Source organism: Cladophialophora bantiana (assembly GCF_000835475.1).
Source record: "Cladophialophora bantiana CBS 173.52 unplaced genomic scaffold supercont1.12, whole genome shotgun sequence".
In the NCBI taxonomy this organism is placed as follows: domain Eukaryota; kingdom Fungi; phylum Ascomycota; class Eurotiomycetes; order Chaetothyriales; family Herpotrichiellaceae; genus Cladophialophora; species Cladophialophora bantiana.
Genome location: NW_015971586.1, coordinates 112,021 through 133,624, shown reverse-complemented (window position 1 = coordinate 133,624; position 21,604 = coordinate 112,021). Strand labels below are relative to the sequence as shown.

The 21,604-nt window shown below is 51.5% G+C and overlaps 11 protein-coding genes across 11 annotated transcripts; 5 read left to right on the top strand and 6 right to left on the bottom strand.

Moving 5' to 3' along the window:
• Positions 1-832: 832 nt before the first annotated feature.
• Z519_07946 (uncharacterized protein) lies at positions 833-3,289 on the bottom strand (the record flags this gene model as incomplete). Its single annotated transcript, XM_016765676.1, has 1 exon — positions 833-3,289. One exon carries the CDS (start codon positions 3,287-3,289, stop codon positions 833-835), a length of 2,457 nt encoding a protein of 818 aa, XP_016617721.1.
• A 2,435-nt stretch (positions 3,290-5,724) lies between these two features.
• On the top strand, positions 5,725-7,585 carry Z519_07945 (uncharacterized protein; the record flags this gene model as incomplete). The annotated part of the gene is made up of 6 exons (XM_016765675.1): positions 5,725-5,991; positions 6,042-6,234; positions 6,283-6,410; positions 6,461-6,706; positions 6,787-6,836; positions 6,895-7,585. The coding sequence occupies 6 exons, from the start codon at positions 5,725-5,727 to the stop codon at positions 7,583-7,585; spliced, it is 1,575 nt and encodes a 524-aa protein (XP_016617720.1).
• Positions 7,586-7,614: 29 nt separating this feature from the next.
• Z519_07944 (uncharacterized protein) lies at positions 7,615-8,228 on the bottom strand (the record flags this gene model as incomplete). Its single annotated transcript, XM_016765674.1, has 2 exons — positions 7,615-8,119; positions 8,179-8,228. 2 exons carry the CDS (start codon positions 8,226-8,228, stop codon positions 7,615-7,617), a joined length of 555 nt encoding a protein of 184 aa, XP_016617719.1.
• Positions 8,229-8,640: 412 nt separating this feature from the next.
• On the top strand, positions 8,641-10,797 carry Z519_07943 (uncharacterized protein; the record flags this gene model as incomplete). The annotated part of the gene is made up of 1 exon (XM_016765673.1): positions 8,641-10,797. The coding sequence occupies one exon, from the start codon at positions 8,641-8,643 to the stop codon at positions 10,795-10,797; it is 2,157 nt and encodes a 718-aa protein (XP_016617718.1).
• A 154-nt stretch (positions 10,798-10,951) lies between these two features.
• Z519_07942 (uncharacterized protein) lies at positions 10,952-12,052 on the bottom strand (the record flags this gene model as incomplete). The annotated part of the gene is made up of 1 exon (XM_016765672.1): positions 10,952-12,052. The coding sequence occupies one exon, from the start codon at positions 12,050-12,052 to the stop codon at positions 10,952-10,954; it is 1,101 nt and encodes a 366-aa protein (XP_016617717.1).
• Positions 12,053-12,430: 378 nt separating this feature from the next.
• On the top strand, positions 12,431-14,287 carry Z519_07941 (uncharacterized protein; the record flags this gene model as incomplete). The annotated part of the gene is made up of 1 exon (XM_016765671.1): positions 12,431-14,287. The coding sequence occupies one exon, from the start codon at positions 12,431-12,433 to the stop codon at positions 14,285-14,287; it is 1,857 nt and encodes a 618-aa protein (XP_016617716.1).
• Positions 14,288-14,616: 329 nt separating this feature from the next.
• Z519_07940 (aspartate-tRNA(Asn) ligase) lies at positions 14,617-16,336 on the top strand (the record flags this gene model as incomplete). Its single annotated transcript, XM_016765670.1, has 2 exons — positions 14,617-15,612; positions 15,662-16,336. 2 exons carry the CDS (start codon positions 14,617-14,619, stop codon positions 16,334-16,336), a joined length of 1,671 nt encoding a protein of 556 aa, XP_016617715.1.
• Positions 16,337-16,849: 513 nt separating this feature from the next.
• Z519_07939 (uncharacterized protein) lies at positions 16,850-17,359 on the top strand (the record flags this gene model as incomplete). Its single annotated transcript, XM_016765669.1, has 2 exons — positions 16,850-17,260; positions 17,324-17,359. 2 exons carry the CDS (start codon positions 16,850-16,852, stop codon positions 17,357-17,359), a joined length of 447 nt encoding a protein of 148 aa, XP_016617714.1.
• A 126-nt stretch (positions 17,360-17,485) lies between these two features.
• On the bottom strand, positions 17,486-18,675 carry Z519_07938 (uncharacterized protein; the record flags this gene model as incomplete). Its single annotated transcript, XM_016765668.1, has 3 exons — positions 17,486-18,324; positions 18,381-18,458; positions 18,510-18,675. 3 exons carry the CDS (start codon positions 18,673-18,675, stop codon positions 17,486-17,488), a joined length of 1,083 nt encoding a protein of 360 aa, XP_016617713.1.
• A 277-nt stretch (positions 18,676-18,952) lies between these two features.
• Z519_07937 (uncharacterized protein) lies at positions 18,953-20,135 on the bottom strand (the record flags this gene model as incomplete). Its single annotated transcript, XM_016765667.1, has 2 exons — positions 18,953-19,820; positions 19,915-20,135. The coding sequence occupies 2 exons, from the start codon at positions 20,133-20,135 to the stop codon at positions 18,953-18,955; spliced, it is 1,089 nt and encodes a 362-aa protein (XP_016617712.1).
• A 300-nt stretch (positions 20,136-20,435) lies between these two features.
• On the bottom strand, positions 20,436-21,221 carry Z519_07936 (uncharacterized protein; the record flags this gene model as incomplete). Its single annotated transcript, XM_016765666.1, has 1 exon — positions 20,436-21,221. The coding sequence occupies one exon, from the start codon at positions 21,219-21,221 to the stop codon at positions 20,436-20,438; it is 786 nt and encodes a 261-aa protein (XP_016617711.1).
• Between the last annotated feature and the right edge of the window lie 383 nt (positions 21,222-21,604).

The following is a 21,604-nucleotide window of genomic DNA, read 5'->3' as shown; positions in this document are numbered from 1 at the left end:
TACAGATGTTGATGGATTTGAGAAGGGCTTCGTGCAACCTCGACATTTTATAAGTCAACGACTCTCACTCCTCTGCCTGCCACAATGTGAAACACACCAATCGATCACTTGCCTTCAAGGATCCAATTCCAAATGATTCACTAAGAATTTCTCCCCTGCAGAGGATACAACCAAGTCCAATTGCCGTTCTCAATCTCACCAGGCTGGGCTGAATCCGAGCCCAATCGACCGAGCTAGAGTGTCAGCACCTGCATGGATCACCACAAACCAGGGGCTCGCACTATCCAGACGAAGTCTACGACTTGTTGTGATCAGAGCTTCAGCTCGAGAAGAAGAACGGAGGATACGGCTTGGAACACCCAAACAGGCAAGATCCACCCAGGCACTAGGCTTGGTCGGGTTATATTCCTCGACACGCGAGATGAGCCATGAGAGCATGCTGGATAGGAGTGCGCCAATGGCATATGCTTCATGTGTCTGTATCTTGGGGGACACCTTCACAGCCTCGTATATCTAGGAGAGGTTGGCCCCCCAATTTGCCGACCGCTTTCAGGATGATATTTGAAATTCTGGGCTCGGCAGGAAATAAGGTGCGATGTGACTTTGACCAGGAGCGTCCTGGTTGTACAAATTTCAAAAGTATTCAAAGTGGGGGTATCATCTGCTATTCGCAATAGTTATATCATCCATTACAGACAACAAAACGGCCCGTCAATACTCCAAAAGGACTCGACACCACCACCTCCTCGGCAATCATCGTAACCATTGGCATATCGTATATCCTACCTCATTCTATCCCACCTCGCTTTCCCAACGCCCATAAGTGCCTAGCTCAGGCTTCAGCTTCGTTCATAAGACCTCCCTTTTCGGGAACATGTCCGTACAATTTCCCTGCTTGTGGCAGCGGGTGCCTGGCCTTTTCGTCGGGTCCGACAACCATCTCCAAATGACCTGGATATGTCTCCCTCACGGCCACGACCTGCCTCCACGTTTTCGCCGCCACGACACCAGCACAAGTGTCCTGCAACCTTGGCGAAGGGCTCGAATTCATTGCAAGCGTGATCAACTCTGCCACTGTTGTCCAGGAGGCTACGAGTCCTTCTTTTTTGACGACGACCTTATAGACGAGGAATAGAGAATGTGTTGCAGCAATAACGACATGAATGAGAAGGACAATTATTCCAAATTGTACGGTCTTGGAGCCTTCCCAGCGATAGCCGTACCCGTAGCGGTCAAAGACAGGATCAATTCGAAGCCAATTGTGGGCATCGGCGGCAGTGGAGTTCAAAACGGTGTCTTCACCGCCTTGTGCGGTGCTGACCAGGAACCTGCCGACGAGACTTCCATCGTGGGTCTCGTTGGTCAAGAACATCGAAGCTGAGAAAGGGTAGAGTCCATTGCCGGCAATGCGGGCAAGGCCATCGGTAACGACACCAGCGAGGATGGTTGATATCATCGTGGCACGACTCTGCCGGACCTGGTCACCTGTGAGGTTTGCATTTACACCTGTCTGAGCACTTCCTACAAATGGCGACTTGAAAGCGTTGAGCACTTGGTCCGTGACCCGATCGTCCTGAAAGACGGCTTCCTGAAGCATGGCTATGATGGCCGGAGTGTCCCCTGAAACAAAGGAAATGTTCTGATTAATTGCGTTGGCATAGTCCATGTCGATGGTCATGTTCTTGATTGGTTGATCGACCGCGGCATTCTCATGAGGCAGTGTCAGGCAAGTGTTGGACAGTTTTCCTCTAACGTTGAATGCAACCTGATCACTGGTCCTGGGTTCATAGAAAACATTGACGGGCACCCATTGGGCATAGATGCTACAGGCATGTATCTCTGTTGCTTGCCTCAGGTTATTGGGGTCGTCCACGTTTGTGTATTCAAAAGGAACCCTAACGGCTGCGCCGATCGCTGGATATTCGCCTCCCGCTGGCATTTTGACCCAGTCAAATGTCGTATCGTTGAGGGTACTATGGTATGGCAAGATGTAGTCCTGGCTTGGGAGTTGCTTGTCCGGCGTGAAGCTGGGAAAGTTGACATGGGTCCGAGCTTCTACGTCCGAAACATTGTAGAAGTCAAACCCATTGCACATAACTTCAACCCGAGGCGCGTAGATAGGGCCCGCGAGACTGAGCCTAGGCTGTGACGTAGTAAGAGCGAGACCATGCCAGTTGTTCTGCGCGAAGGTCCAATAGGCCGTGAGGGCTCCGCTGATGAATGCGTTCAATGACATGCCAGACGCCCTGCCGTCAAAGTCGGTGGCGCAACTCTGCGTCGACAGCACTCGCCGCGTATCTCCGCGAGCATCAGGAAAGCTACAGTTGGAACCAGAGCTAGAATTGGCAAATAACAGGTTGCCGGCCCAGTTATAGGTGTCTCTGAAGCCTCCTGCCGGACATGCATCTTGATCGGTCGTTGATAGTGTAGCGGCAACACAGTCGATGCCTGAGTTCGCAGCGTTTGTGCTGGCGCCTGTCACGTCGTCCGGCCAGAGGACTGTACTCTGATTGAAGACATAGAATGGCAGCACACCATTGTCGAATGGCTTGTCGACACTGAACCAGTTGAGAGATGGGATGACTGCAATAGCAGAAGACGGACCGGCCAATGTCGCCAGTATCGTGGCAAGCAGGGAGACTAGCCAAAATCGCCAATAGTGAGCCTTGCCAGTCCAGATCGAAGACCAATACCCTTTTGTCCTCAGATAGTCTCCCGAACCGATTGCGAAACTGTTGGCGAGCATTCCCAAGGGAAGTCCACGATTGCCAACCAGGTGCGCCTGGGCAACATGCATGATAATCGTCCCCAATGAAGCAACAAGGATCAATTCATGAAGCTTCGCTGCCAGCTGGAGGGCGTTCATTGCCCCCCCCTGAGTGATTCCCGGTAGGATTTCGACGCTGGGATCCAGCAAATCCATCCAGTATTGGTTGCGAAAACTCAACTGGACAACAGCTGCCGTGACCGCACTGGCCGCTAAGTGAGGAACCAACTTGTAAGAATTTGGCCAAAATCCTTGGCGGATTGCTTCTTTGGGCGCCTCGAGCGATCGACCGAATGTCGGGGCAGGATTAGGAGTAGATAGGTCGGGCAATTCGACTTTCTCATACTCGATAAACCTCTCATGAGGACTTGACAGACTCTGAACAGTGTAACTCCGTTTCGCAGCCGGAATGATAGGATCGAGGGATTGTTGAGAATCAAGCGCGGCTTGTTCCGGAACGATGTTGAAGAGTTTTCCATACAAAGAACGAGAGGCACGGCGACCAGCGCCGACGTGATTCATCTTGAAGAAAGGAGTGGCCTAGTAAAGACTATGCTGAAGAACAATCGCACACCGCAGATCTAAGCAGGAAGGCTCAGAGTATGTATATGCTTCTGCCACCACGACGAAGATATGTTTTGGAAGTAAGCCATGAGCGTCTGAGGCAGGGATCGTCGCAAAATAAAAGTGGCTATCGGTGGCTAGAGCATGCGTGAGTAACTCATCATACTTGGGGAATCAGCCAGCAAGACGCTCACCTTGTAGAGGATCAGCCCAGTGAATGGGCCCGTTCTATTGGGACATTGTATGCTGAAAGCGCCACGAGCAGCCCCATCCTAGGGGCGCCATCAGCTTCACCAGGCGAGAAGCACCCACGACGCTCTTTACAAATCCATGGCCGTGCCACGAAGTGGGAGAAGAGCGTTAGAACCGCACAGATCGGACGAGACCTGAAACTTAGCAAGCGAACAAAGGAGGTCGAGGTAAGCACTAAGGCTAGTGAGGCTGTTTGCCAACATTGACCCACGTTTCAAACTGTGACCTTGTGCATGCACCGTCTGCTTGAGGGAGAATCGCGCTGGCCAAAAAAAAAGCATGATTTTCTGTCACCAGAAAATGCCAGGGATGATATAACTAGACGGAGGTAAGGTCGAGAGACACGGTTGAATGTTAATTTCCCAATGGTGAAGCTCTCAAGCGGAGCGAAACGAGATGAAGTAAGTTGGAGGTTATTTCTTGTAACCCGTGAGGTATGCATGACTTAGCAAGCAATCAAAAGAACCTCAGCACCATGGACCATCATGGGGCCTGAAAAAAAAAAAATAAAAAATAAAAAATAAAAAATACCTTCTACAATCACCAAAGGCATGTACCTCGATACCTCCACCACCAGCGCGAATCACCATGTGTTGTGGCGCGCTCTCTTGAATCACTCACTTACTGGATCAGTGCAGGTTTGCCAGCCTGCTATTAGACGAATCGCCCTGCTCTTCGTGTCATCCGTTTCCTTCGATGCTGACCTGAGGCAGGTGGGGGCCGAGTCGAGTTCACCTTATGAACGAATACGGATTGCAACAAACAAGTCGCACCAGAGCCTCCCAATTCTCTCTGCCGATTACCTATTGTCCGAGCACGATGGATTCTGGTTATGTACGGCCACCAGCCACGCTGCTCCTTCGATCACCATTACATTCTCCTGGGTGCTGGCGGAGGGGAAGATTTGAAAATTCCCCCATCACTGTGATCTGTGTCTCCGTTTCCGTTTGACCCGGCGCCAGGGCTGCTGATATGCACCACCCGACTTCGAACCGGAACCAGCTTCTTTTTTGCTCCATGCCGTGTCTCCCCAAACTTGTTAGGCCGCCGAGCTCGTTTGCTGCTTCCCATATCCCGAGGATTATTCGGATTTAGCAAACTACCTATTTAGGTACGCATTGCTCCTACATCACACTCCTTTTCAATAATCAAATCTCCCCCGAAGCGATCTCACAAGAGGCTGTCATTGCAACGAGTCACAAAGGCAAGCCAAATCTTCTTTGGGTGAGAATCGAAATTCTAGCTCCAACAGGTCAGTGAACCACTGTCCGTCAGACATGTGCCGTTCATTTACAAATACGCGCTGAAAAGACAAGCATTCGACTGAGTTAGGGAAAACCTGTGGTTGGCAAACTTCTAAAATCACACCGGGCTGTATGCTTGAACACAAAATAGCGCCGGAATCAAGGGCGGCTTTCCCGATTCTTTGACTTACCCGGAGCCGTCGGTGATCAAACCGGTCTTGGACAAAGCTTCTCAAGGGTTGTTATCGACGACTCAGACCGCTGCCGAGCAACACGCATCCGATTTTGTACCAACTACTTCGCGAATGCGTCTTTCCCCCGCCATAACAACATGGGGGATCTGCGCTGCAACTTCGAATGCGGAGTTTCTCCATTCAATGGTTGCTGAAAGCATGCCGAGGATGCCATGCAACAGCTTGGTAGCATTAGCTGCAGTTCTTGAGCGACAATCCTCCTTGGCTTTACTCGGTGGCGTCGAAAGCCAAGATGGAAGCACCACCCGGCAGTTGTGGTTGGCATAATCATTATTGGATCGACCAGACCGTTGTAAACGTCGCCAAAGAGACAAGCATGATGAGCTGGTCCTTCAACTTCTGAATAACGTGCTTCAAACCCCTGCAGGGCAGATACCGGCCGAAGCTTAACATCTATTGGCTATCACGCTGCAAGCGACCTTTCGACGATCAGCTTGGCAATGCAAGCACGAGACTTGCAAGGAAAGCGTCCTCTCTATTATGAATGGATAGCACGGACAAAACGGAGCATGACATTATCATCAGGTAGGGGCTTGAGAAAGGTATTTCAGCTCGACGTCTCCGAGTGGGACGCTGCAATTCTTTGTCTCTTCTCGTATCACTTCTGTCCCATTCGGTCGTGGTTTGACTCGTGACCTTCAACATGTACAATCGCATGGCAGCAGGGTGGTTTTACTCACCCAAGCAGATCAGGCGCTATTTCCTGACTCGACCAACAAGTCTCAAGCCTCCTCGGACTCGACTGCGCAATCCATACCGTATCCTTAGAGAACTCGACAGGCATCAATGGCTTATGTTTTTAGCAGGCTTCCTCGGCTGGACTTGGGATGCATTCGATTTCTTCACTGTTTCTCTAACCATCACTGAAATTGCGAAGGACTTTGGCGTAGAGAACTCTGCCGTCTCATGGGTGCGTCAGTCTTGATCTTTGAATGCTGAGCTTTCCTGAAAATTCCGCAGGGTCTAACGACGACGTTAATGCTCCGTTCCGTTGGAGCGTTGACATTCGGAACTATATCTGACCGATATGGCCGCAAATGGCCCATGATCATTAACCTGGCCCTTTTCATTATTTTGGAACTTGCCTCTGGGTTTTGCAACACCCTCCCTCAGTTCCTCGGAGTCCGGTCGTTGTATGGTATTGCCATGGGTGGTAAGACTGCTGTGCCGTTGTCAACCTATGCACTCTAACTCGTGTTAGGTCTTTTCGGCCCTGCTGCAGCAACAGCTCTCGAGGACTTGCCATACGATGCTCGTGGGCTCCTCTCGGGTTTGTTTGAGCAGGGTTATGCGACAGGATACCTGCTAGCCTCCGTCTTTTATCGTGCTGTGAGTTTCGACGTGCTCTCCATTCACTAGCTGTTACTCATCAGTCCCAGCTTGTACCCACCACATCCCATGGCTGGCGATCGCTGTTCTGGTTTGGAGCTGGACCTCCAATTTTCATCATCGCATTCCGTTGGTCGCTTCCAGAGACAAACGCGTTCCAAGTCATGGCGGCCGAACGAGAAGCACAGCTCATTGCAGACAAGCAAGCAAGCGATCATTCCCACGTCGAGGCCGCAGCTTTCAAAGCATGGATTAGAGACTCCTGGGTGGCTATCAAGCAGAACTGGGTCCTTTTTGTAAGCCCTACCTGGCCCTTGCGGCGGGAGCCGAGTATGAATTTTCCCTGGAGTAAATGTGCTGACAGACTGAAATGAAGGTATACCTGGTCATTTTGATGACTGGTTTCAACTCGTGCAGCCACGGAAGGTTAGTTTTCTACCCTGAACCGAACACCGAATGGTCCAATGCTCATGGTTCACATCAGTCAAGATTTCTACCCGACCTTCCTCAAGAACCAAGTCCTCCTAGGCCCGACTGATGTGACTATTATTAGCTGCGTCGGCCAACTAGGAGCCCTTCTCGGCGGTACTATGCTCGGCTATTTGAGCACCTTTTTTGGCAGGAGATTGACAATGCTCGTGGCTTGTGTGTGTGGAGGAGCACTCGTACCGGCCTACATTGTCCCACGCAATATGAGTCTGGTCGCCTCAGCATTCGCCTTGCAATTTTTCGTAGGAGGATGTTGGGGAGTTATACCGATCCACCTGATGGAGGTTGTCCCGGAGGCCCTTCGAACCACAGCAGTTGGACTCACTTATCAACTGGGCAACCTGGCCTCGTCGGCGTCCGCGACCATCCAAGCAGTCATTGGGGAACGCTACCCACTTCCACAGCATAATGGAGAAAAGCGCTTTGACTATGGAAAAGTGATTGGCATCTTCATGGGGGCGGTGTGGGCATACCAGATCCTCTTCTTGTTCTTGGGTCCCGAAATGAGCGAGGCCGAAAGAGCGGAGTATGCGTATCAAGCCAATGAGCTTGAGAGGCTTAGACAAGAAGGGCGGAGCTTGAAGGATATTGGGGTAGAAAGGGTCAAGTCCAGGCAGGCAGAGAAAGGAACGAATCTTGAGACTATTGACAAGGCGCCTGAGGGCGAACATCTGGAGGTGGCATAAATTCGGTATCGTCAAGTTGCAGGGCAGTCTTATGCAATCCTGTCGCCGAGATAGAAGCCATACCAGATCATACCCACCCATGACATCAGGTTCACCAACGACGATGTGCCATGTAGCATCTCAAATCTCTTGTTGAGTGCTTGCATCTCTTTGCTGTGTGGTGGAGGATCGTAGCTCTTTTTGCCATCCCTGGTCTCTTGGTGTTTCCTGTCGCGCATGCACTTGGTCGTTGCAGGGCCGAGGTACGCCATGTTCACCAATCCCGATATAAGCATTGCCACCAGGGGAGTGAACACATGCAATCTGTTTTCTGGATGTAGAACGCCCTTTACGCCGGCAGGACGCGTTCCGATGGCAGTCCTCTCGGCAGGGAATGTCAGTGCGAGAACCATAGGCAAGGCGGACTGCATGGCGAAGTATATGGGAAACGTCGCTTGCTGAAGGGTTGCAAACTGAGGTCGAGGAAGCGATTTGAAGGCTACAATCCCCCCGACGAAAGATTGGAATGTTGTCGTACCCAGGAGGACACCATAGCTTGAGTATGCATTATTAGAATCTGGCTGGGAAATTGATGTTACGTGCTTGAGGCTCACCTAATGATATGGTAGGGTGCTGCTGAGTAGAAGACTGATGATTCTGGCATATCGACTTAAGGTGGCTGGACAAATTTGAGAAGTTCTTTGCTGCTGAATGTTTCTCGACTAGTCAATCTTGTCTCGCTTGGTACACAACGTTGATGAATGCACCGTCGGAGAACAATGCCGCAGTTTCGTCATGGACACGTGAAGACGCGAGACATTCGTGACCGTTGCCTGATCCCCGCTTTGGGATAATTCTACCCCGTATTGCCCGTACATATGTACCATCATGCACCATCCCAACCGCGATCAATCACGCGTTTCCCTGACAAATCCTCTCGTCGTCGGCCTGTACGATCTCCCTTCTCTCCTTACCCGGCCTAGCTGCCCTTGCACGTCCTCCCCATTGCCTTTCTCCAACTCCAAAATTAATCATTCGATGGAACGCCAGCCCGCGTCAACGATACTCTAGCCACGATGGAAAAGGAGGCAACAATATACATCATCGACGTGGCCCGGTCGATGGGCAGAAAACACAACAGCAGAATCCAGAGTGATCTAGAATGGGCTTTGCAATGGGTCTACGACAAAATCACCAATGTGGTCTTCACTGGCCGTAAGACGCTTCAAGTCGGCGTTATTGGACTGGGCACCGATGACACCAACAACGAAATGCAAGGAGACTCTAGTTACAGACACATCAGCGTGCTGCAGCCGGTGGCGCAGATCCTCCAACCTGAACTACAGAACTTACCTCGGGCTCTGAAACCCAGCAATACAGACGATCGGGATGTTCTCTCGGCAATCATCATCGCTGTCGATATGATGATGAGACACTGCAGACACCTCAAGTACAAAAAGAAGATCGTCGTGGTCACCAATGCGACGGGAAGTCATATTGACGACGATGACATTGAAAGCACGGCGGAGCAATTTAAGACCAACAATATCGAATTGGTGGTGTTGGGGGTAGACTTCGATGATCCAGAGTATGGATTCAAAGAGGAAGAGAAGCCGCAGCTCAAAGAGAAGAATGAGAAGATCCTGAGGAAACTAGTTGACCTCAGCGGTGGTGTGCTGGGGACGATGCAAGAAGCCATCGATGAGCTTTCTCGACCGCAAATTAAACCGGTCCGGCCGACGCCAACATACAGAGGCCAACTGAAGCTTGGAGATCCAGCGCAGTACGACACAGCCTTGTGCATTGATGTCGAGCGATACTTCAAGACGTCCGTCAGGAGACCCCCCACGGCTAGTGCATATGTCGTGAAGCTTAACGGTGCAGCTGAAGGGGAAGCAGAGAATCTCGCCAACGTGCACAACCTGTACAAATACAAAGTCAAGAGCGAAGAATACGAAGGCGGAGTGAAAACTCTCGATCGCGAAGAACTGGCGAGAGGATATGAATATGGGCGAACAGCGGTCCCGATCTCGGAGTCGGAACAGAATATCACCAAATTAGAGACAGAAATGGCATACGATATTCTTGGTTTCATTCCTATGGACAACGTGGAGCGATACATGCTAATGGACAACACCAACATGATCGTCCCCCAAAGAGGCAACGACGAAGCCACGCTTGCGCTCTCCTCCTTGATCCACTCGCTCTACGAACTCGGATCTGTAGCCATCGGCCGCCTGGTCAAGAAAGACTTGGCCGAACCAATTCTAACGCTCTTGTCACCTCTGGTCGAAGCAGGCTTCGAGTGTCTTATCGAGAACGTTCTCCCCTTCGCGGAGGATATTCGATCCTACCGCTTCCCGCCCCTAGATAAAGTACTCACCGTCTCCGGGAAGCCACTAACCGAACATCGCAACCTTCCGTCCGAAGGACTCCTACAAAGCATGAGTGATTTCGTCGACAGTATGAGTCTAATTCATGGGGATGACGTGGAAATGCTGGCCATAGATGACACATTCTCCCCTCTCCTACATACTATCGAAGGCGCGATAAAATATCGGGCTGTTCACAGCATCGATCCTGGACATAACAATGAACTCCCAAGAAGATCAGAAGCGTTCGACTCACTTCAAGAACAACCTCTAGAGCTGCGGGAGCAGAGCAAGGTAGCGCTCCAACGCTTGATTGAGGCTGCGGATGTGAAGAAAGTCCCCAACAAAGTAAAAGGGAGAAGAAGATATCGTGATAGACAGGCGGAAAAGCCACTGTCGGGACTGAATGTGGAGGAGTTATTCCGCAAGACACGACCACCAACCGAGCGCGGTAAGGTTCATATTTCGCCAGACAATGCGATTCCAGAGTTTAAACAGCTGATGAGTTCGACGGACAATATGGAAATCATAAAGGATGCGGTGAGACAGATGCAGGAGATTCTGCAAGACTTGGTGAAGCGCGATTTTGGGGGCCAGAATTACTCGCGCGTCGTGGCGGGATTGGGTGAGATGAGGGAGGAGATAATTGGACTAGAGGAGCCGACATTATACAACACCGTTTTACGCGAGTTCAAGGAGAAGGTCTTTAGCGAACAGCTGGGTGGGAACAGACGCGAGCTGTGGTGGACGATCCGAAAGAGCAAGCTCGGATTGATTAGCCAGGACGAGGATGAGCGGTCGGATGTTGATGCGATGGAGGCAGAGCAGTTTCTAAACAAAGTCCCCGAGCCGCAAGGATGAGCCAGTGTATCCGGGAAATGAGTTGGGGCACCTGGATTCATGACATGAGGGCGGTTCCGGAAAAGCATTGTTTTGAGCAACAGACACTGTACCACAAGGAATGCATGCTATGATGAGTTCATGTTTAGGTGGAAGATGATGGTGATGATGATTGTCATGATATCTTCCCAATCCTTCGCTTCGCGATCTGGATCTTCCCGTGTACGCGATCGACGTCCTCATCTACCATCCTTAACATCTCATTCTGTACCTCCAACTCCTGATTGATGGCGATTCCCAACTCCTTTTGCCTCTGGACGACCTTCCGAATTTCTTCCACGTCAAGGTCTTGTTCGGCCATCTTCTGTTTTTGGAGTTGAAGGACCCCTTGATTGTCGAGCTCACGCGTTTCGGCAGTTTCTCTTCCAAGCACTCTCCCACCGCCGACTTTGGGTTTGTTATTCCCATTGCCTATGAGATTTTGCGTTTCTTGTTTGGAGGCGACTGCACTGTCCAGTTTGGATTTTGTGGCCATGGCGTTAAGCAGATTCTCAAGCCCGTCTTTGTCCTTCTTCGCTGACGCGATCAAATCTTTTCTCCTGCGTACTTCCCCTTCTCCAAGCTTCTGTCCACCCCATCCTCCTTCGGTAATTTTTTGTATGTTTGTCAACCCTTCCTCTAATGCTGCTATCAATGATCCTGCTTTGACAAGGTGACTCTTTGCAGCGGCGCTTGCTTCATATTGTTTTTGCGGTGTAGATGCTTGGTCGCGATTCGTCAAGTTCAGACGTGCGTCTTGTAGCTGAGCCTTCAGATCGCGATGGACATCGAGCCAGATAACCGGGTCTGTGATCGGCGTGCTTCCTCCGCCTGGACCTGATATGACAGAGTGTAATCCGCCGGCCTTAGCGGATGTCTGATTCGCGAAGGAGGACGGCAGGTTGAGAAAGGCTCTCCATACACTTGTCGAGCGCCACCTTGAGTCGTCAATCTCGTTGATAGTCTTGAGATATGTCTCTAGCCCCTCCCGTCGTTCTTCCGTCAGTTGTGGATTAGAGCTAGTGCGCTGAAACCATGATTTCGCAGGCAATGTACAAGGCGGCGGAGCACCGACTTGATCCGTCAGCCCGTTATGCAAGACGAGGAAGTCCGAGTAGCGCTTCTGCACGATGAAGGATCGTAGGGGTAAACGGAGAGTGACGTTGTAGATGGTGTAGGGTTTTGAGGTGGCGGATATCGTGGTGTTGGGGATGGAGATTTCAACCTGTGGAGCCATGGTAGACACAGGTTCTTAATTAAGCGGGACCCCTTGTGGGATTGTCGAAATAGGGCTTGTCTATTGACGCTGGTGTTTGGGTTGCTTGAGTGTTGAGACTCGGGCGAGTCGGGCGAAGTGAGGTCGCATGCAGCATGACGTCGTCTTGATCCAGGTCGAGACCCGCAATGCCGCAACACGACGCTGAAGGCTGAAGCCCGCCAACCTGAAGGAAGAAGGACACATACGACATACAGGTACCCGGTATAGCTAAGGGCGATGATCACAGCCACATCCCAAATCACCCTGATGCAACGATCTTAAAGCGCCCGTCAAACAACCAGCCATTTCTTCCCCTCTCCATCATGGTGACTCTTTCTCTTCAGACTTCCTGCCGCCATGGCAGCACAGTCGAAGCCACCGCTTCCTCCCAGAACCCCTTCGAGGGCTTCCCACGGCAATGCCGACTACCTCTCGCCCACAATCTCTCCAGATCCCAACTCATCTGTGTATCTCAGCGGGTTACATGATCCGCGAGCCTCATCTTCTCAGTCGCTCCTAGCTATCACATCGCCTGGCGACAACCGGCGCACCTTGCTTGTTGTTTATATCCATGGCTTTCTCGGCACAGAAACCAGCTTCAAGAGCTTCCCGGCTCATGTTCATAACCTCTTGACTCCAGCCGTGGCAGAAACGCATGTCGTCTATACGAAGATCTATCCTCGATACAAGTCACGCAGGAATATTTCATTTGTGCGAGATGATTTCAGCAATTGGTTAGCTCCTCACGAATCGAGCACAACGGACGTGATATTGGTCGGCCACAGCTTGGGAGGTATCCTTGCTGCTGAAGTGGTCTTGATACCTTCCCATTTCCCTGCGGGAAATAGCAACCTGTTCCAACATCGTATCCTTGGGCTCATGGCCTTTGATACACCATTCCTTGGTATGCACCCCGGCGTAGTGGTTACCAGCATTGCCAATTTGTTTCGGACTTCTCCCAAAACCCCACAATCTCCATTATCACAGCCATGCCCCTTTGCAGATGTCGTACCTACCTCACAAGATCCAACATACAACCCGGTGTATTCAAACGACATCCATCTCGCTAATAGGAGAGGCAAATTACGAAGAGCCTGGTACTTTTGGAACAAGCATTGTGGAGAACTGACAAAAGCGGCCAGGGATTATGTTTCCTCCCACCTCGAATTCGGTGGCTGCCTTGCAGACTATTCAGATTTAGAGAGGCGATACAATGCAATTCGCGCTCTAGAAGACGTCGACGAGACGTTGGAGCCAAGAACACCTGACGGGAAGTTGATGAAGCGGGTGAGGTTTGTCAATTACTATTCCGCAAGCACTGGCCCAGTCAGGGAGCGGTCGCCTTCTCCAAGCAAACAGCAGTCATTGTTAGAGCTTCCAACGACGAAGCGTCAGGATATGTCCACGCGACGATCGTCTGGAGAAAGTCTTCATCCCTCGACCCTCTCAAGCCTTCGGCTGTCTCTCGAGGAGCATCGTGATGGCGACGTCATTACGAAAGATGTCGCTGAGCTCAAGATCGACCCAGATCCACCAGCTCGTGCTCATGTCTCAAAAACAAGCGAGTACAATTCAATTTCGGGCGCTCGGGGCGATATCCCGGGCTCGGTGAAAGCCATATCAATTGAACTAGGGTCGCCGCCACTTCCAGCATTGCCTGAACGACTGGCGGAATTTGATACCAGTCAATATCAAGATGAAGACACCATCAAATTTGTTCAAAGAGAGTATGGGCAGCAAGCCCAGACATATGAAAGGGCTGTGGAAGACTGGGACAAGTCCGTCGAAGAACGCGAAAGGCCGCTGCGAAAACGCCAGCGAAAGCAGCAGGAGCAGGCGGGGAAGGATACCAAAGAGCAAGAAATCCGACAGCAAAAGGAACAGCTAAAAGCTTCCTCTACGTTGAACCGGGAAGAATATGGGACACAGTTGCGGCAAGAAGCAAACTCCTCCGGAGCTACGTCGCAAAATAGGAAAATTCAGAAAGACCGCAAGTTTTGTGCTCTTCCAGCGAAGGATCCAAGCACCCACAAGCGAGATCCAACATGGATTAGGTTGTACATGGGAGGCATTGATGAGGTGACTGCACATACTTCGATGTTTAACGAATCGGAAACTTATGCTAAGTTGGTGGGAGATGTGGTTGAGAGAATTGAGACCTGGGTCACTCAAGATGCGTCCATACGGGCCGTTCTTGCGGAGATGGAGCGATGATTTCCGATCGAAAAGTATCGTCTTGATGACTTACGAGTATGTAAGATACCCCGAACATTTGGGCAAAACGATTTAGCGTTATGCATCTCGTGATGTCCACCTAGTACCTACTATTGCAGTGCCTCGCTATGCAGCGTGCTTGTCTGTATCATCCCAGCGAGGCTGCCAATCCTCGCAAGGCTGAGCATCTCCAACACAAACCCCCCCACCAAGTTTTTGAGCAGCCCACTTTTCCTCTCATGACTCAATCGAGCCTTTCACCTCGAAGATTGTGCCGCAATTACCTTCGCTACTTTTTCCTCTCGTTACCGTGTACACCGTGCGCCAAAATGGAGAATAAGGAAGCCGCATTGCCGTCGCATGCAAAAGACAATCCTAACGTCTCAGTCGACGGCGCACCCTCGAAGAATGCATTGAAGAAAGCGCAAAAAGAGGCGGAAAAAGCCGCAAAAAAGGCCGCGGCAAAGGCAAAAGAGGCAGAACAGAAAGCAGCTCAACAAGCACAGGCATCTGAGGACACGGCAAAGGACAATTATGGCAAGTTGCCTCAAGACGACCCCGAGATTACCCATCTCAAGAAGCTCGGAGAGGAGCACGTCGACAAAGAAGTTACCGTGATTGCCAGAATTCACAACAACAGAAGCCAGAGCGCAAAACTTGCGTTTCTCATGTTGCGTCAGCAAGGCAAAACTATTCAGGCCGTTGTTGCAGCCACAGGGGAGGCTGTGTCTAGGCAAATGGTGAAATGGGCTGTGGGCGTCAACGTCAACTCCTTCGTTCGCATCTCGGGCATTGTTAGAAAGCCCGATCCTCCCGTCGCTTCTGCCTCGATCAGCAACCTCGAACTGCATGTCACGAAGATCTACCTTATCGCCTCCGCCGCCGAGCAGATCCCGATGCAGGTCAAAGATGCGGAACGGCCGCCACCACCATCCATCACCGGCGAGGAAGAAGGACCAGCAGTTGATGCCGAGGGAGCTCCTATTGTCACGTTAAAAACCCGCCTCGACAACCGCGTGATTGATCTACAAACGGAGTGCAATCAAGCCATCTTCACCATCTCCTCAGCCGTCGAGGGCCTGTTTGAAGAATACATGCGCAAATCTGGTTCCCGCAAGTTCAACACACCCAAGATACTTGGTGCGGCTACTGAGGGTGGCTCTGGGGTTTTCGAAGTGAACAATTACTTTGGAAAGAGTGGTTATCTTGCCCAGTCACCACAACTGTACAAGCAGATGCTTATTGCGGGGGATTGCGAGAGTGTCTTTGAAATTGGCCCGGTCTTTCGCGCGGAGAATAGCAACACACATCGACATTTGACGGAGGTATGGCTTCCAAATCACCACTTAGGATCGGAGACTAATTATGCTCCAGTTCACCGGTCTCGACTTTGAAATGGTGTTCAACCACCACTATCACGAAGTATTAGAATTTGCCGAGAACCTAATCGTGTTCATTGTCCACGAGCTCCAGACTCGCTACAAGGATGAAATCGCGGTCGTGCAAAGGTACTTTCCCCGCGCAGGAGATTTCCGAGTCAAAGACGGCAAAGCCTTGCGGTTGAAATATTTCGATGGGATTAAGATTCTTAAAGACGCGGGCGTGGATACCACGGAACAAGACAACTATGTCACAGACTTGACGACAGCTCAAGAGAAGAGATTGGGACAGTTGATAAGAGAAAAATACGACACGGATTTCTACGTGCTGGATGAATTCCCCATGGTTGTAAGGCCATTCTACACGAAACCACACCCGACGGACCCAAAATTGTCCAATTCATATGACTTCTTCATGCGTGGTGAAGAAATCATGTCTGGCGCTCAACGTATCAATGATGCCGCCGAGCTAGAGGCATCAATGAGGAGCAAAGGAGTTGACCCGAATGCAGAGGGGTTTCAAGACTATGTTAATGCGTTCAGACAGGGGTGTCGGCCACATGCTGGCGGTGGGCTGGGTCTGAATCGAATCGTCATGTTCTTCCTGGGATTGGACAATGTGAGGCAAGCGACGCCCTTCCCTAGAGATCCGCAGAGGTTGAGGCCTTAACTTTCTTCATTCTACGCGAGGGTTCAATGGTTGAACAGTGGGTTTTCAGGGTATAAAGCACTGGAGGGTGTGATTTACAAATTCATCTGACGGTAGAAACCCATGTGAGAGTCCGAGGAGTTGGGAAATAGAGACGGACAAGCCCATGGGCCGGAATCACAAAGGCAACGAAGAAGATAAGAGATTCAGAGTCCTTAGACACCGGAGCTAACGATGAGAACCGACACCTTCATGACCCCGTACTCGGTATCTGCTTCATTACCCGTGAGAACTGCGGGCCACAGCCTTGCCATGACACAGTACACTGGTCCTGGGGCATTATCCGATCCGGCGCAACCATGCCGGTGCGGGGATGTTGAACAGCTTCACTTGGACGAAATACCTCGTAAAGTCCACGGAATTGCTCTTTCAGTCTCTATTCTCACCTGTTACTTAACTTTTTCTTCTGAGCTTACCGTTCTCTGAAATCATCGCAGTATCCTCTCTAGGCTCGATTTTGAACCCCTGCTCAACATGACGTACACGGGCCAAGTGCCCCCTTCCCTCGCCAACAAGATCGACGCCCGCATCGTCCCCTTCTTCGAGCGTTTCTACCACGTCTCTGACACCCCGAGTGCGCACGACGACTACGCCGCGTCGTTCTTCCCGGATGCCGACTTTGTCATGGGCTCGAAGTCCGTCAAGGGCTATGACCAGGTGCTAGAGCTCCGCAAGGGGCTTTGGACGGGCCCGATCCAGAGCAGGAAGCACAAGCTGGAGAAGATTTTCCCGTTTGGCGAGGGCAGCTTAGAGTGCATGTTATATGGCAGTGTAGATTATGGATTGAAGAATGGCAAGCAGTTGACAGTGGAGTGGTCCGCGAGGGCGGTATTGGCCGAGTACGAGGGCAAAGAGTTGAGGTTTAAGTTGTATCAGGTCTATCTGGTGAGTATAGCTCTTCAAGGAGGGAAGATTGGGACGGAGACTGAAGCTAACGGGGAAAGGTAGGATTCGGCTCCTGTTGCAAACGCCGCCAGAGAGTAGGACAGGTAAAATGGGACAGCCCGAAGTATCGTCATATGAGCATCTTTGCAAAGCTCCTTTGGAACGCTGTCTTGATCACCTCCTGTGGTTCGGACGAGGTACCATACTCAACTTGGTTTGAGCACATTATCCGGCCATCTCGTAGTATGTTCCCTTGCGACCAGGCACCCTCAACCCACCATCTTCCGTAGGTCTCGTGGGAGACATCCTGACCAGGCTACCCCCCATTTTGGCACTCTGCAGTCTGGCAAAGTCCTGATATCGCGGCGCTGGCGAGGCACTCGTCACGTTTTCGTCCGCGGGAAGTTCCGACTTATGACCTGACCATGCCGGACTCCTCATCTCTGGGTCGGTCGGTCTCCGCTCCACTTGCGGTAGCGGGGGTTCCCGCATCGGCGCTGGCTCGTTCTGCTCCTGTTTACTCCCTGCTCTTCGACGGAAACACGTACACAATAACCAAGGAAGTAGAACCATCGCCGCTGCTCCACCCGCTGCTCCAAACGCCACCCCTATCTTTTGTCCTGTGCTTAAACCGGAGTGGTTAGCGATCGCGCTAGCGGTGGCTTCCGGTGTAGAGAAGGTCTGAAACGAGGCGGAAGGTGGAGGCAGACTAGAACTGGTGGCGGAAACGGTCGATGCGGGTGATAAAAGGATGGTTGTGTCGGTCACTGAACTGGAAGTGGGGGTTGAAGTCGTGGGATTAGTATTTGACGAGCTAAGTATCGAGGTCAGGGAATGTTCCGATGAGTACGCATCGGCGTCTTTCCAAGTGACGCTGCCACCCAAAGTTGCTGGCAGGGACATGATGTTGGTGAGGACCGAGGAATCGGCAAGAGCAACGGTCCTTGAATCGACTTCGGGGCACCAGCAGGGTAATGGGGTTGTAACCGTGCTGCCTTCATCTTCGCGCGCGACCCATTCATTCGAAGTGCCATTGCAGTAGACCAACCCGGCCCACGGTTGCTCTGCAGGGGTGGTCAACGAGTGGTCGGACAGTTCGAAAGTGAATTCCCTTCTCTACCTTGAAAATCTCCTTTACGGGGGCAGGCCGGGTCATCGTAACTGGAATCTGTGCAGCCGGCCAGATAAGTGACGCCAACTAACAATCGTCAGTGCGAGAAATCGCGACGCAGACGAGGTTGACTCTTACATTGACCGTTGTAGCAAGCGTGCGACGAAAGACACATGTCCAGACTCTCACAACATGACTTGTGGCCAAGGGCTGCATTCCCACAAGGGATGTACCTGGAATTGGCCTGCATGCCATCGTCGTAGTAGCAGGTACCGTTGGAGATGTCCGGGTTGTAATCCGCCATGGCGTGCCGAAGGAGGGTTGGCATGAAGAGGGCGAAGGAGGTAAATAGCATGGCTGTGGTGAAGCAACAAGGCATTCCAAGGTGGTGCGATCACACAAGTCGTTGACAGATGGATGTAATGGCAAATTCAAGATCGGGTTCCCGCAGCGAGAGGCTTGTCTTGGTGTGAGACAGAGGAGGGCTGTGGGTGCGGGCTGCCGGTCGCTAGAATTAGAAGGCATACGTGCTCCCTACCAAGCGGTGCGGCAGCATGTCTCAAATTTCCATTCGTCTCCTCTCACCCGTCCTCAGTCCATCTGCTTCGAAGATCGAGCAAGTCTCTCTGGCCGTACACCTCGCCGGCAATCGTGACTATCATGTCCAAGATCACGTTGACACACTCCTGTCGACTCAAATGTCCATCGCTTTCGACAGGCTCTGCTTCTTCATCGGTACCTTCTAGGTTTGGCCTCTTCTCGGGTATATCATTGGCGCCAGTATCTTGCTCTTCACCAGGGATCCCGTTGTCGCGCTCTTCGTCCTGGTCCTGGTCCTCTCCTTCTGTACTATGCCCGTCTTTGCTCATCTCCTGCACCCGAAGCGCTGCCTGTGCCAACTCTCGGATATCTCCCACTTCCTCGTTCGATGACTCTTCACGATCTCGACACTTGCCTAGAATTGCCCACGCCCAAGCTCCGATCCTCGCTACCCTCGCAAAGTCCCTCGTGCGGAGCATCTTCTCCAGCTTTACCGAAAGAAACTTGACCAGCTCCGCCACGGTCTGTGTATCCATACATGCAACCTGAACAGGATGAGGGTCCGTAGATAACATATGACTTTCCCACTGCGCCCGCACCTTCCGAGTGTTTTCCGGAAATGATATGAATTGTGATGGACGAAGTGCTTCAACAGCTGGGAGAGGTGGATGACACCTTAACGTGGCACGGACCAGTCTGAATTGTGCGAGGAGCGAGCTGTAGTATTCGATTTGGGCAGGGGGTAAGAGCGGTTCTGCTTCGAGTGTTGTGACAATCTGATGGTTTGCTGTGTATGCGCCGTCGTAGTAATATCCTCCTCCTTCTATCTCCTCGCCCTCCTCGAGTTTACCCACAGGTGCAGACGGTATCTGTGCAGTCATAACAGGCGGAACGCCCTTGGCTTCTGACCTGAGACACAATATCAAGTATCAGCCTATGCTTTCCTCGACTTAGGGACCAGATGTTCAGCGTCACGCTACTGAGTGATAACGGGGAAACTCACCGCACCATTCTCAAGTAGTCGATTCCATTATCAGCAGGCCCATAGAACAATTCACCCTTGTCCTCTCCAAGTCCAGGAAAAGCACTGAATTGTCCGCTGAATTGGTCGACGTAGGGAACTTCATCGCTCTCTTCCTCTTCTGAATCGTCCCTATTTTGACGCTTGATGGGGGGCGACTCATCCAGTTCGGGAGAGGACGTGTTACGGCGTTTGCGCGACATGCTGAAGGAACGCTTTTAACCCGTTCGGTGCTGAAGGATAACCCGACCACTCTGAGGGAGTGGAAGGAGAACCTTCGCTCCTGTTCTCGCCTGTCCGAGAGCCAGTACTTCGCCTATTACGGAGGATCAAAGAATCTGGAGGGGGTCGCTCTCGCACTTCCTCGCGGCGTCTTGTGATTTCCAGTCCTCTTCAGATGCTCTATAATTCAAGACAGCCATTGTTCATTTCATAGTACAGAACACTGATTACATTCATCAATATATAGTGCATAGCACTAAAAGACCAAAGACCAAAGCCTATCAACATCCACCGCCGCAGCCAGCTGCGGCACCGAGCACTATCATCTGCAAGCATCGTCTCCGATCAATCTCTTTCTTCAACATCATCAAGCACGTGGCTACGATCAATGCCTCATCCAGGTAACTTGTCGCTTCTTGGTCAAGGATTAGCTGCCCGCCGTTCCCTGCTGTGCATCTCGTTGTACCCTCCGTACGTGTACCCTCAGATCTGATCAACTGGGCCAAGATCATCCCTGTGTCTTTTTGGCGCAGTGCGATGACGTTTATTCTCTTGCCCAGGGGGTCCTTCATCCGCGAATAGCTCCACTCAAACACTCGCCCATCTGGAGTGGTGAACCTCGTAGACCGAGACCCCAGCTTCCCGCAAACTTTTACTTCGTCTCCGTCGCCACCAGCCGTAGCTCGGCCTTGGACGGACCTGAATTCAGGCTCGCGCTTGGGGCCAAAGAAGTACGTTGTGCTTATCAAGTCGCCTAGCTTCGGGTGGCTGAGTACCGCATTCCCAGAACATCGCTTTGCCCTGGTCGAGGTATATGCTAAGCTCCCGTCATCATGGAAGATTTGGATCTGAAGCTCCGAAGAAGGGACCGGCAGTCGAAGAAGGCCAATTCCACGAGCGGAAACATGCAGGGTTGTACCAGCGCGGAAGCTCTCGGGGTCAAGGAGCGTTGTCGCGTAGGAAACATTGGAGAAGAGCGAGGCGGATGCAGATTTGACATCTACTTCAACAGCCTTCGCTGCCGATGACGGGATCTGATGTTTGTACTCGAAGCAATCTGCGGTCATCCTGGTGTGATTTGGCGTATTTATGCAATAGAAACTGCCCGGAGAGGTTAACAGTGATGGCGCGAGGGTTTGGCTTTCCCAAACTCTTGAAACTATAAGTGGCATACACATCCACGAGAATGCCGGCAACCCAAGACCTTTTATTTCGCATTCTCCTCAGGGAGTCAATAGTGGTGCTTCTGCATTGGGCTCTGTCGTCGTATTCGGAATTCCATATCAGGCTTGGAAGCCTGAGACCGACTGTGATTGGACCAAGTCGCAAGGCAGACTCGCAGGCGAACGCTGCAGTTTCGGCGAACTCGTCGAATGCCGAATAAAGAACGAAGTCCTTCTGTCAGAATGATCAGTCTGGAAGGTACTCGAATAGAACATCCATAGCTCGC